The sequence below is a fragment of the Triturus cristatus genome, chromosome 6, assembly GCF_964204655.1.
Source record: "Triturus cristatus chromosome 6, aTriCri1.1, whole genome shotgun sequence".
In the NCBI taxonomy this organism is placed as follows: Eukaryota; Metazoa; Chordata; class Amphibia; order Caudata; family Salamandridae; genus Triturus; species Triturus cristatus.
This window is the reverse complement of record NC_140589.1, coordinates 448,866,658-448,881,053: the sequence shown is the minus strand read 5'-3', so window position 1 is coordinate 448,881,053 and position 14,396 is coordinate 448,866,658. Positions and strand designations below refer to the sequence as shown.

Genomic DNA, 14,396 nt, shown 5'->3' with positions numbered 1-14,396 from the left:
CAGCATAACGCTGACAGCCTGACACTCTGCTCCGCCAGAAGTAGTGTTTAAGCATTTCAGGGTGGGGTGATGCCCAGAAAATATGTGCTTAGATCTTATCCCTCCGTCTCCTTGTACAGTACAAGGCCAGCACTCTTTCACAATATCCAGATCTATGACTGCCTAAAATAATAGTTAGCAAAGGTGATAAGTGTTTGCAGCAGGTGAGCAGTTCCTGGCAGGGCTCCTTGACACCTTCCTTTCTTCTTTTGCTGAAACATTAAGATAAATGCCCTTATTTTCACCGACAGTCTCTCCATTTGTGCTATAATCTCAGCCAGAAATGGAGGGCCTGGCAGGGACTCATTTCAAGAACCGATTGTCTTGACTGTGAAACCAAGTCCACTTAAAGCCCTGTCGAGATGGCAGCAATGCAATAGTGCTTTATAAAAAAAAGATTTATTATTAAATATAAATAACAATATTCATATTATTTGTATCATGAGATTATTGAAAAAAATTGATGACATTCATTTTAGTAACTCAAATGCAGGCTACTTTTAAATTGTGACTTTGGCCTTTTTCCTTACTTTTCTTTCTGTGGGCCTAAAATAATACGTGAAATTTACTTCTCTTATAATAAAACCTCTGTCTTTCGTTTGAATAGGGGAGGCGTGGAGATTCAGGCACCTATGGCAAGATTGGTGACCCAGGACCAAAGGTAAACCTCCTTTGAAAAAGGTAAAATACTGAGATTTCAATTTCATTTTGTTTCACTAATTGTAGCTCATCTTATCTTTTAGGGTGAAGAGGGCATTAAGGGTGAAAAAGGAATGAGAGGATTATATGGTGAACGGGTATGTACAGTGCACTCCTTCCGAGAAATGTTCATGGATACGCAGCAAACACGTGTATACGCTTGGTCATAAATGCTGGAATCATGTCTAAGGGATTAATTACGAGTTTGGCGGTCCATCGGACCACTATTCTCGGGGTGGAGGTGCGGTGGCAGTTACAACTACGACAGTCAGACCGCCATAGGACCACCGCAACCTCCAGGGATGCGTGTTCCCTTGCGGTGGCTTGGCGGTCAGAGGCTCCGATATGTTTGGCTGTGCTGCTGCAGAACCACCAAGCATATTTGTGGTTTCCTCACTGCCACAGTTTTTATGACGGCGAAGCTGCCATGAAAACCGTGTCAGTGAGGAAACAAAGAGGGCTCTACAGGGCCCCCTGTTGCTGCAGGGCCATGGGATTCATGCAGGGGGGCTGGGGTCTGCCCCCCCCCCTATCTGCATGCACCCTCTTTCCTGCAATCTGGCAGGCAGCCGGCTGTGAGGTTTAGTAGTGTGGGAGCGGGCAGTGGAATGGGGCCCGCTCCAACACTGCCATACTCAGAATCAGGCCCTAAGAACACAAGGTGGGTGCTAGTCCTAATCTCAGGAACTATGGGCCAGATGTACAAAAAGTAGGAATTATATTTCCTATTTGAAATTCTTGCTGGATCGCAAATAGGAAATCATGATTCCTAATGTAAGAAAAATTATAACTATTAAATAGCAATTCCTAGTGGGTCACAAATCACCATACCTCATAAATATTAATCAAGTAGTTTGCACTTTGTGACCCATTAGGAATGTGGCCATCACAGGGATGGTGTCCTGCTGGGGTCAGCAGACCACCATGTCTGTGATTGCTTTTCAGTAAAGCAATCAATTTATTCAGCACGTTTTCATTGTACCACTACCTACTCTTAAAAAATATTTATTTCAATATTCTCAAAAAGAAAGGGGTCCCGAGGAGACCCATTCCCATTTGTGAATGAGTTACCATATTTTTCGAGGTGTGGGTAAAATATGAATGTTTTGTGACAAGAACTAGGTTGCAAAACATTAATACATCCCATTCACATTCTGTATTTGAAAGGAATGCCCTAAGCAGATCCCTTCCAAATGTTATGTTATGTTAAGGGGATTTATAAAGCACATGGCTGTTCCAAAAAACAGGGCTTCGCAGCATTATACCTTGACGATGGATAAACTGTAGCCAACAGCTAAACAGGAAGGACAGGCATTAGATGGTGAAGAGCCATATCTTTAGAAACTTCCTGAAGTGAAGATGGTTCTCAATGTTGCTGATAGGAAGATGTAGCGAATTCCACAGAATAGGGCCCTTGGCACTAAAGGAGCTGCCTCCAGCTCTGGCTCTCCTAAAATGGTCAGATTAAGATTGGCTGAGTGAAGAAGACAGGCAGGTTGATACCACAATATAAGATTGGACAATGTGGGGGCACTCTGGAAGTAAAGAATCTTATGAGCACCACACAAGGTTTTAAAGGGGATGTGCTTTTCCACTGCAACCTAGTGCAGTTTGTGGAGAAGACCAGAGATAGGACAACACTTTAGGAGAGAAAAGAGCAGCCTGGCTGATGCATTTTGGGCAAGCTGGAGTCTTCTGATGACTGAATAGTTGATGCCCAAGTACAAGATGTTGCAATAGTCTTGCTGTGACAGAATTACTGCCTGGATGATGGTTTGTCATGCGCTAGAGTCAAAGAGGCCAAGAATGGGTTTGCGGCTTCTCAAGAACCTAAAGCAGGTGCTTGCTACTGATTTACCTAGAGCCTCAAAGGACAGGGTACTGTTCATGACAGCTCCTAGGTTTTTTATGGAGGACTTGGGAATAGGGGGAGGCCTGAGAGAAAGGGGTCATCAATGGTCACCCAAAGAGTGGGTGTCTTTACCCAGTAGGAGTTCTTCAGTTTTATTCGCATGCAGGCAGAGGCAATTGGCATTCATCCATTCTGCGACCGCTAACAGTCATCTTTGAAAATTAGACCTGTCTTGCCTAGGATTATCTGTAAAGGAGAGCACCAGCTGAGTGTCCTCAGCATAAGATATTAGTGCAATCCCTGTGGATTTGATGACCTGTGCCAATGGTTGGAAATAGATATAGAACAAGGTGGGGCTCAATGAAGAGCCCCGGGGAGCATCATGAGGTAAAGTGTGCGATTGAGAGCTGTGAGTGGGTGAAATGACCTAGAAGGAGCGTTTAGATAGAAAAGACACAAACCATAACAATGCTGCCCCCCTCTAGCAATGCTTTCTAAGCGCTGTAATAAGATTTTATGAGGCACTATATTAAATGTGGCGCTCTAATCCAACAAGATCAGGGCTGAGGGCCGGCCTTCATCCAGGGCACTACAGAGTTGTTCAGTGATTGTGAGAAGCGCAGATTCCGTACCATGCCATGGCCTGAAGCAAATTTGGGAAATATCCAAGACATGATTGGCATACAGAAACTCAGTCCATGTAGCATTAACATGCCTATCTATAACCTTCACGAGAAAATGTAGGAGGGAAATAGGATGAAGGTATTCTGGCTTAGAGGCATCCAAGGAATGTTTGTTCAGAAGAGGGGAAATCCTTGGCATGCTTTCAAGGGCTGGGCACACTAGCTGATGAAAAGGAGAGATTAATCACTTCTAAGCAAGGTGGGAGGTGAAGGTCATGAAATCAGAGAAACAAATCAGGTTTGAGTGGGTCTGCAGGTGAGCCAGATTTTACTTGCCGAAAGAGGGTAAGCAGTACAGGCAGACTCAAGGGAGGAAGTGAATTGAATGCCGGCATAAGGCTGCTAAAAACTGGCAATGCTATATCATCTTGCTTTGTTGTTGGGGTATCAGAGGGGAAATGCTGGTAGATGTCCTTTCTTTTGCCAATTAAGTGTTTTGCTAATTTCTCACAATGTGCACTAGAGGTGTCAATGGGGTCGGTCAGTGGAGAGTGGTGGCTCAATAAGATCACTCATTAGTTAAAAAACGTCCTTGACGGGATTCTTATTGTTCCTAATTCAACCAGCAAAATAATCAGTACTTGCTTTCAAGATCATCTGTGGTAAGATTTAGTGGCTGTTCTCTATTGAATTTTAAGCAGGGGTTCATAGGCTTTCCTCCATGACTTTTCTAGGGCCTTACATTGCTTTTTGGCAGAAGTAAGGGCTTCAGTAAACCAGGGAGTGGTGTGTTTCTCTCTGCTGGCAGTCTGTCTAGCAGAAATGAAAAGTATCCAAGGCTGAGGTAAGCCAAGATTGCAGAGTGTTGTTAGCTGCCTCTGCATTAGAGGTGAACTGAGGTCCGTTAGCCTGAATTAAATCCTGAAATGTATGGGGATCAAGTTTGTGTAAGGGATGTGTCATAGTCTGGTCTGAGATGATTGTCAGTGTATGGCAAGGCAGGCTGAGGGTCAGAGGAATCAGAAAATTCCATAGCATAAGAGGTGATGTGGCCCAGAGGGTGCTGAGATTAGAGTAAACCGGGTCTAGGAGGTGAACGTCAGAGTTCAAGGCAGCCAACACCAATTGGGTTATTTGCAGTGTTGCAATCAAAAATAGCATCAAAGTCAATATTAAGATCTCCCAGAATGTTAAAGTAGGCTGATTTAATAATCAATGAGGTGATGAAATTAGTCAGCTCCACCCTAAAGGCTTTGGGAGGGCCGGGAGGATGATGAATGAGAAGTCCTGAGAGAGTAAAATTGCGGGCCAAGGAAATTATAAAAAGAGCACTTTCACAATCTGGAATGTCACAGTGGGATAGGCTACAACAATACCTATCACGATAGATCACGGCAATGCCACCTCCCCTGCCACTAGTCCCACTGATGTTCTTCTGCTGGTATCCGGGAGGGAGTGCTAGGGCAGGTTCCGCTACTGTGAACTGGCTAAGCCAGGTTTCGGTAAAAAAACAGGATATCAATGCCAAATTGGTATGTATTCACAATTCCAATTTGCAATTTGGTAACGTGTTACTGAATCACAATTTGGGATGCTGTTTTGCGTTCGCAATTGAACCGAGTCTGTGAATTAGCCCGTTTGCAACAACATAATAGGTTTGTACATCTGGCCCTATGTGTAAAGTGCATCAGCTGTCCTGGTGTATGCACTTGGCCACCATTGTTATATTGGCTGAAGGTGTGACACAAGGCATCGGACCTCTTGAAGCCTGTCTTTTATTGTCTGAATGATCAACTGAAAGGACTTGGGCTGATTGTGTTTCAAGATCACAGTGGTTAACCCATATGTTACAAGAATGATCAAAGGTCTTATCATGTTTTTGAACGCCCTGTGTGGTGGAGACTAGTCCTATCACTTAGCAGTAACCTTAATTAATCCAAGATTAGTCTTCGTCATCTTAGTCCTTAGCCTATGAGAGTAAGTCTCACCTGAGAGACAGGCAACTACTTTGCTACCCCAGAATAACAATGTTATTTTCTTAGAATATTTAGAACAATATATTTTTTACTCCATCCCTCATGAATTCATAAGGAAGCAACTCCCCTAACTCACCCTTAACGTCCGGTACAATATCAAGCCAGAAATACAAGAAAAATGTGGGTGCAATGAGGGTGAGTTGGAGGACTGTGATGAAAAACAATTGGACATAAAATAATAATGAGATCACCATGCACATATGCACATAGAGTGTTTAGACATGCCTTAGAAAAGCAAAGACGTAAGGAGAACAAAAAGAGAAGCAGAAAATATTCAGGACCCTGAACGTCCAGTGTTCTAACTGCCAACATGCTCAAGTAGACCACGTTAACAGCTCCATGTCGGGAAAAGGCAGTTGTCCACTATTAACAGAACAGGAGAGTAGCACACGGCTTACTGTTGTTGCACCACTCATTTGTAGAAACAAAGCCAGAGCCAGCCAAACACCTACTGTAGAAGTCATTGGCAAACAAAAAGAAGACTTAAGAAACATACCAGGCCCATACAGGCCAAATATCCAGACATAGGATGAATGGACTCTGGAACACGACAGGGGACCAAGGAAAACAACTACAAAAGTCCCCAACATCTTTCCACAGTAATCCCCTGAGCAACATGCATTAGTGCATGACACCATTAGTAATGCACTGAATAAGGAGAGTACATGAAGACATTCCAAACAAATAGATCAAGACCCATGGCCCGCACCAATGGGCAGAAGCAGAAGAAATGTAAATGCAAAAACTGAGACCACAAACACAGAAGCAGGAGAGCTAAGAAACAAAATCCAACTTAGGTGAAAAGCATACCATGCAATTACAGCAACAATGCACCACCAGGACACAGCAATGAGCCCCAGCACCTCACTTCGGAAAGAAAGAAAAGTAAGCATGCTTTGCCCGATTCAACCTTGAGTCCTGTAAGGTACAGCAAACATTATCTATGAGCTGTGAGTGGCAAACTACACAACCATGGCATTATCCAGCCAGAGGCCAAAGAAACAAATGCATGCAGTGATCAGCCCCATAGGAGCTGAAAAAGCATGTGCTGGTGGGACCCACACTCAAGCACAGACATTAAGGGTGAAAGCAAAGCCAGATCCAAGAGTGCACAATCAAATCACAGGGATACAGGTAACAGAGAGGCACCAGACCCCATTACATGCATAGAGAAAGAGGTAACTCTAAAGCTCCCTCAAGACACCTTGGCAGGATAAACCTCCGATGGATGAAGGCTGGGAAGGTTCAGTCCAAAACTCACAAGAATTCACAGACAGCGGTACAAAAATTGCAAACAAAGGGAAGCATTGAAAATAAATGGAAGGCAGCTTACAGTCAGAAGGACGAAAGGCTGATGAAGCCATGAATCAAACTTGTGAATTGCAGAACACTGCACATAATGAAGGCTCATGTGGGATGCACAACACCAGCTTACTGGTTACTGAATCACAAGGCCAACACTGCCAAAGAGGGATCTCCATAGATGGAACCTTAATACAGCCACAAAGACAAGAACCTATGGATCCTCCAGTGTCCAGAGTGAAGACCTCAATACTGAACATATGTAACCGCTTCATTACAAGACAAAAGGCAAAGTTAACCTGCAGCAGGACTAAGACCCGAGTAAGGCACCTACAAATACACCAAGATGATCCCAGGACAGACAGTGCAAGGCAGACAGAGCCCTAGAGCAACCAAGCAGAACAGCAGCTTACCTACCCCACAAAGGAACACAAATCCCTGAAGAGGGAACCCAGAGGGAATCCCATTGTACCACCCAATGAACAATGGAAGAACAGATCTCCATGAAGGAAAAACACACAGCTATAGAAACTAGGGGTGGGCGGAATTTGCGTAGTCGCGCTACGCAAACCTCCGTGAAACGGTAAAAAATCTCCACGAACACGCAGAAATTCCGCGAACACGCGGAATTGCTTGTTCGCGATGCTTTTTCCTGTTGGCGGGCGCTGTTTGTGTGCTCGGGGGGAAATATCTCACGAACACGAATTTTGAGAACACGAACAAGCAAAAAATTCTGCGAAGCCGCAGAACGCTGAATTTTGGGCAATTCCGCGTTCTCCGCGGAACGCAAAATTACCCAAATTCTGCAAATTCCGCGAGCAGAACGTAATTTAACACCCAGGCCTAATAGAAACACAGTGTCGCTGAAAAAGCAATTGTTAAACCAAAGAATACACAACATTTTAAACAAAACAGACCACAGTTGGAACAATAGGATGATCCATACCCCCATCCCATGATCGAGAGTCACAGATCAGTATGAGTCAGCTCGTGGTCTCTCCTCAGCAATGACACATAGGGATGACCCACAAGGCAGTGCAATTAAAACATCTGGACGTGTTGCAGGATTAACAGCAGCAAATGTGCAAGTGTGACACTGGAAAAATGGGGCCCATAACCCCATGTGCAGGCAAGTACATGCACAACTTCTGGCTAGGACCTCCCACTGGCATGGCACGTTCACGCTAACATCCTCGCAAGATGCTCAATCTGAACCCTGTACAGCCACAGGGGAGGAAAGACGGAGCCTTCACCCACTCCAACAGAGAGGGCTAAGGGCAGGAGCCCCAGTACACAAGTGCCCTCCTCCCACTAATGCCATGTTACGGGGTCCCAGGGGATCCTAGGGTGTCTCCCAGCTTGCTTTTCCTATGCAGACCCCACCAAGGAAAACCATTAATACTTGTTTCGCGTCAAGCAGCCTGTGGAACAAAGTGACCCTCTCCAAAGGGGAATAGATGCAGCACTGGTTAGGGGTGGGGTTCCCTCAAGTCGCCGCTGAGGCAGTTATGAGTCTTTCAGGTGGAGCCAAGGAGGGGCCTGTCTCTGGGGTAGGATTCATCCTCATAGAGGAAGAACTGTGATGAGGAAGGCAGACAGGGAGCTGATGAATGGCACCTCTTGCAGAGGGACGAACTGATGGCCCAACGATACTGTTATTTTTAATTCAAATCTTCATGTTTCACTGTAACTTCTTTAACCCCTTCAGTGCGGCACGGATTTCCGCGCCACGCTGAAGGTTCCGTGCGCGGGCGGGGCCATGACGGAACGGTTCCGTCATGCGCACAGCGCAACCGACGTGCATGACGGAACCGCTCCGTCATGCGCGTCGAAGGGGTTAAGAAACTGTGTTTTGAAATGTACTTCTACAGTTTAGAAGTACAGACATATCTGGCGTACAGGGCCAGACTGGGAACCCAAAACCAAAATGCCCTGACAAAAATGTTCTAACCAGCTGCTTTTCCTCCCATCTTTCTCTTTTGATCTACCCGCTTTTTGTCTCTCTCGACTTACTCTCTCCCGGATATCTCTCTCTCTCGCTCTTTGACCTCATGACCTCTTCAGCAAATCCTGGGGGCTGCAGAGAGTAAGAGAAGGTTCCAGCATCATTCTCGGGCCTTCAAAAAATAGCCTTAAATGCTCCAGCTGCCCCCAATGCCTCCCCCACCGCACACTTTCCCTGTGTACGCCCGGTGCACCTTAAAACAGATGCGCCAGGCACAAACAGGTAAAGTGTGCCCTATTACATGGAATGCACTGCCCTGGGGGAACCGAATTCTTGTGAAAACCAGAGAGGCTGCTTTGTGTTTTCACAGTGGAGGCAGCAACCTGCCTGCACTTTGAAAGTGGATTAGAGATCCCCTTTCAGGCGGATGCATTCATTGACTGCACCCGCCTGCAAAGGAATGACTGGGTGGGTCCATGGGCCCCTTTTTCCCCCCTCCAGAGAGCTGCCATCAGGAGGCGCACTAACAGTGCACCACATTTTAGATGGTGCACTGTCAGTGTGCCTCCTGACAGCTTCTTTGCCTCTGCGGCCGTGTCTGTAATACAGCATGGGCACAGAGGCAAGGGGATTCTCTGATTTGTATGGGGCACACCTCCGTGCAAATGAGGGAACGCCCCCTGAATATAGCGCTGGCGCTTTTCATGCACCAGCGTTATAGGTATTACCGAAGGGGTTGCACAAGCACCTGTGGCCCCTTCTGTAATACCAAAGAGTGCTAGGGGCATACAAAGCGGGCGCAAACGCCTGTTGCGCCCTAGGGGCACTTATCTAACACGACACTTGGTCCACATACTCCTGTCATGCCTCCAACACAGTGAACAATGTGATCTATGCTGCTGTTCCACAACAATGAAGATTCCAAGGAACTCACTTATTTCTGGATATTCCCATTGCCCTTCATTGAGTTATGCATTGCATCCTGCCAGGTTAATCTCTGGGACACAAGACGAGCAGTTTATCACTAAATATGCCGGCTCTTCTAGCATCAAATCCACAGAACTTACTTTTAGATGGAAAACAACAATATAAACCCCATTCCCGAGCCTCTTTTTGATGGTGGCTGAAGGGTTAGGGCCTCAGAGACAAATGTTTAGTCTTTCTCTGGTTCAGTGTGTAGCTGCCCCTGCTCTCTCATCACACTGTGCCAGTGAGGCAGCAGGCACAACAACAAGTCTCTCTAGTAGGACCCGAGGCTGCTTTCTGGCATTGTAATGTAACTTCCTTCCAAAAGTATTCCAGCTTCCAGAAGCTGTAGTCATTATGGAGAAACAAAACCCCAGCTCAGTGACACACTTAAGGCACCATCATGTCAAGGTCTAACCTGTAGTCCACTCTGTGACGTTAGTTCTCATTGTCAAATCTATGTCTGTACCCAGAACTCCTGTGTTAGAGCCACAAAGGAACTCAGAACCTAATGCCTTGGAACGAGCACTGCTTGGAAAATGTCAGTGCTAGTGGCAGTCCTCGCAGTTGTAGGGACAATCCGAAACTTTCAGTGGGGAAGTTGCAGGCGATCTCAGCTATGTGGGACACTTGGTAATTGACCTGAGATAGATGGCTGGCCTCCATGCCTCTGTAACTCTCCGGAAAAATGTAATAGTTAATGCATAGCTGAAAGGATGTTGTGTGAAGGATGTATATAGGAATATTAAAACACAATTATTATACTTGCAAAATAATGGGATTTACAGCCAGAATAGTTATTTTAGGTTAAAGGATACTAGAATAACAGTAAAAAATGTACCAAAAGTGAAAATAGTCATTAATTAAAAGTATGTAAATCAAGTAAAGGTACAAAAGAACATATTTAAATGCAGTAATAATATAAAGTGCACTTGAGTCACACCCAACGCATCTTGGGGCAGATTTACAAGCCCCTTGCGCCGCCGGTGCGGCACCTTGCATGACGCACCGGTGGCGCAGCCTGCTAAGTGATATTAACAAGAACAGGAAAAGTCACCCTGCGTGACTTAACCTGTGCTTGTAAATATCGCCGCTGTTCACGCAACACTTTGCATGTTAGGGGCGTGACATGGGTGTTGCTGTGAGTGTTCACATGCAACACCCATGTCCACTGATGCATTTCCAGATTTATGAGAAATCGTAACTCTTGAAATGCGTCCGAATGCTACGCCATCCGCTAGGGGTGGCGTCGGGAGGTGCAACGAGGAGAAATGTTTTCATTTTCTCCTCGTTTTTTTCCTCTATGAATGTGTGCTGCATTTTACAGCACACATTGGAAGAGGAAATAACCTCAATTGATTGTTTTTGTGCAGGAAGGTTCCTGCAGAAAAACAATCTCCCCATGACGCAGGCATACTTGCACCATGTTGCAGGGTTGCCTGTGCAGGCGCATGGCAGGGGTTTGTGCGCCAGCGCAGGGGGAAGCACAGATATGCGACATATTGTTGTAAATATGTCGTATCCCTGTGCTTCGAAACTAACGCAGTGCAGCAAAATGACGTGTGGCACCGCGCTGCGTAGTTTCTTGTAGATCTGCCCCCTTGTCTGTGAAAATGAACCGAAGGCAAAAGCAGTGCAGGTCGAACTACAAAGTCGCAGGGAGTGACTGTAAAAACACATATGCGTGGTTCGCACGGCTACTCCTCATTCCCTGGCTATTAACTTGTGCGGTGCTGGTAGGGTGTTAGCGCACGTTACGGGTATTTATGGGTGTGAAGTACCAACCAGTACTAGCCAGGGAACTTTTAGCTGGAGCCTTACTGAGAGCTGCAGAGTCTACGTGTGTATCTTTCCAGTGTCCTGCTCGTTACTTTGGTGCATATCAGCAACAACAGGCGATAATTATCGCTAAGCGCACTTAGCGCTAGGATAATTATCGCCGGCTAGCGTGGATTTTTATCGCTGAGATAGCGTGCTATTAGCAACGCTTATCTCAAAAGCGATAAAAATCCTAGCGCTAACTGCCAAACGTGAGATTATCGCTGGAAACCCAGCGATAATTCCACGAAGTTTCAAAGCAGGCGTAAGGAAAGTAACGATAACAGAGGTTATTGCTACTTTCCTTGTCGCTATGCTGCTTTGCGTGAGGCTTGATAATAGGAGAAATGTCGCTTCGCGACATATCCCCCGTTATCCTGAGGAGGAACGCCCACTTTGAATCTTATTAGAGATGCAAAGATGGGCGTTTGGAATTCAGGCGCTAAGGCAAGGCTTTACGCGATAGCGTGACCTTGCTGATATAGCGATAAAATTATCGCTGCTTTTCGGCCGAAAACGGCCGCAAAAGCGGCAATAATTTTTTAGCGCCGCCTTGTAGATATGCCTATTCCCTCCTTCAAGTTCTGGTTCTTCTTCTCGACTCTCTACTGCTGTCTGCACCAGACACGTGGTGCCTGCCAAGTAATCCATCAAACCGTAGAAAATGTATCTAAATCGAGAGTAAATAACTGTACTGTGGTCTTGCTTGATTAACGGGCGCCATCAAGTGGTGCCCAACAGTACTTGCAGCCTTTTCAATTCACCTTGTTGCATCCGAGGTGTAACTTGAGTGATTGATACCTATCATCTCCGAAGTTTCAGATGTCTCCTGGTCAGTCTGTTATTTAGAGGGAGAATATCAGGCCTCGTGCAGTCAAGCACCAGGGAGATACTAAAAACGCCGTATGAAACATGCAGAAAAATACAGCAGTGCTACTGGCTCGATTGTATTTGTTATTATAGTTGTATTTTATGAGGACTTGAAAGTGCAAGGATAATTTATATTTTTGTTTTGTTTGAGAATAGTTCTCGAGTACTATACATTTGATCACCTAAACAAAACTAAGATGAGCCAAAGTCCTGCTCCATGTATCTTTCTTTTGATACTGAGAGCAGTAAGAGTTCATAAATGGGGCCGATAGAGGTGAACATGGCCTTCTGCAGCTGATTCCACGTTCCCTTTAGCATAGGTCTCAGTTCCACTTGTCTATGTTTTCAAAGACATCTGTTTATTCTGAACTGCTCCTCAATCACTATTAACGTTTAGCAAGCAGGATCTTGAACCTGTCCATCAATCTGTTTTTTAAGTTTACACAGAAACATAAGCTGCACGAATTGCAGGCGAATTCGCATCCGATTTCTCCTTGCTTCTCTTTACCAAATCAAATTATGGAGGCATTGTAAATGCTCTGGTCGTTTCAGAAGCGCAGCAGAGGCTCAATTTATTGATTTTAAAGGCTTTGGGACTCATTTGAAGTTGAGTGATATTAGAAAACCTTCTGAATTCTGGAGTAAATCTCACACCAAGAGAATGATTTGTTGGTCGAAACCATGAGCCTAAAAAAGCACACTTTCTGAATAAAGTTCGGCTTTCATGCCTAGCTTAGTGTAAACTTATTCAACCACTTGTGCTATACGCACAACCAACATTGAAAAATGGGAGAATATATCTTTTCCCACCCTCCCAACATTTTCCACCGTCACACATCTGCATGAAAATTGGCATGCCGTACCTAAGCTGACTGTGTCAAGTCATTGCTAAATTTGGTGCAAATCCTTCCAGGATGAAAAGCTGAAGGTAAATCGAAAAATACCTTTTCTGGGGAAAGTGCATCGGTGAAATATTTCAACATATGGACACCACTAAACCAATCTGCAGACCGTTGTCATCGTCAGGGGTACTAGAATTATGTTATAACTATAAGTATATCTAAATAATGTAGCAAATTTCGGGCAAGTATGAAGCAAAGAATTAAAATTATGCAGCACATTCTATGGCTGTATTGTTTTCATCCATTTGAGCTAGAAATAATATTTGTGTGAAATCTACATATCTAACAAATTGTGTGGCAAATTATATAAATTCATATTTTTGAGGTAAAGGCTGTAGTCAAAGAATGGAATAAAGCTATTGATCTTCACAATTCTCCATTTGTTTTAGCAACAGTTTATTCATGAACGGTGAACACAATCTAAACATCCTAATTCCAATCAGTGCATATTGTTAGCTGGCCTGTCAAAAGAAACCAGTCTTTCAAGTTAAATTGCACCAAATAAACATCTAATGTAAAACATACCTTAAGGGTAATGTATAATAGAGTTCTATATTGCCATCCTGGGGTTCTGGTGACATGCATAAATTAATCAACTTTTGGTCTCATGGGGGGATACTCTCAAGGACGTATCGCCGAGTGAGCGGCACTTTATCCCCGCCAAAGTGGCGATAAATATATCGCCCTATTCACAAGCTGGTGCTAACAGCCGATATCACCAGTTTTCCTGCGATAGCAGCCGCAAAAAACATCGCCACAAATGACACCGGCAACTAACACTAATGATATGCAGAGTAAGCGTTCCCGTGCAAAAAGCCGCAACAACACCACTTCGCAACATTCTCAATGACCAGCCAGATTGGCGATAAGATCACAAAACATGCAATAAGGTGCGTTAGCAGCAGGGATTTAACACCTGCTCTTACCTAGATGCCCTCACAGTCGCTGTGTTATAAGATAGCGTCCTTTCTAACCCAGAAAATTGACGCCATTTACCATAAAATTATCACATCTATCGGAATTCCTAACATCTTCCCCATAGAACGCCCTACTACCCCCATCTACACCGCGTAGATGCACATTTTTCCTTCGCTAACGGCGGAAGAGGTAGAATCTCTTCTTACCACTTCCCCACTAGCGCAACAGCTAGCCACACCCATCTGCACCATCCTCAACAGCTCTCTGAGAGCTGGCAGACTCCCTCAAGAATGGAAAGCAGCACAAGTCGCTTCCGAGCTGTCAAACTATCGCCCCATTTCTCTGCTCCCCCTTCAGAGCAAACTCCTTGAAAAACATATAAACAGGCACTTGTCTGACTTTGTGAAAACCTCTTATTGTCTGGAC

General features: G+C 44.9%; 1 protein-coding gene across 1 annotated transcript in view; it reads left to right on the top strand.

Moving 5' to 3' along the window:
* The window catches only part of COL21A1 (collagen type XXI alpha 1 chain), a 268,022-nt gene that overhangs the window by 137,491 nt on the left and 116,135 nt on the right, over window positions 1-14,396 (top strand). The window contains exons 8-9 of the mRNA XM_085610868.1: window positions 647-700; window positions 783-836. Coding sequence (XP_085466994.1) covers window positions 647-700; window positions 783-836 — 108 coding nt within the window. The remainder of the gene's footprint in view (window positions 1-646; window positions 701-782; window positions 837-14,396) is intronic.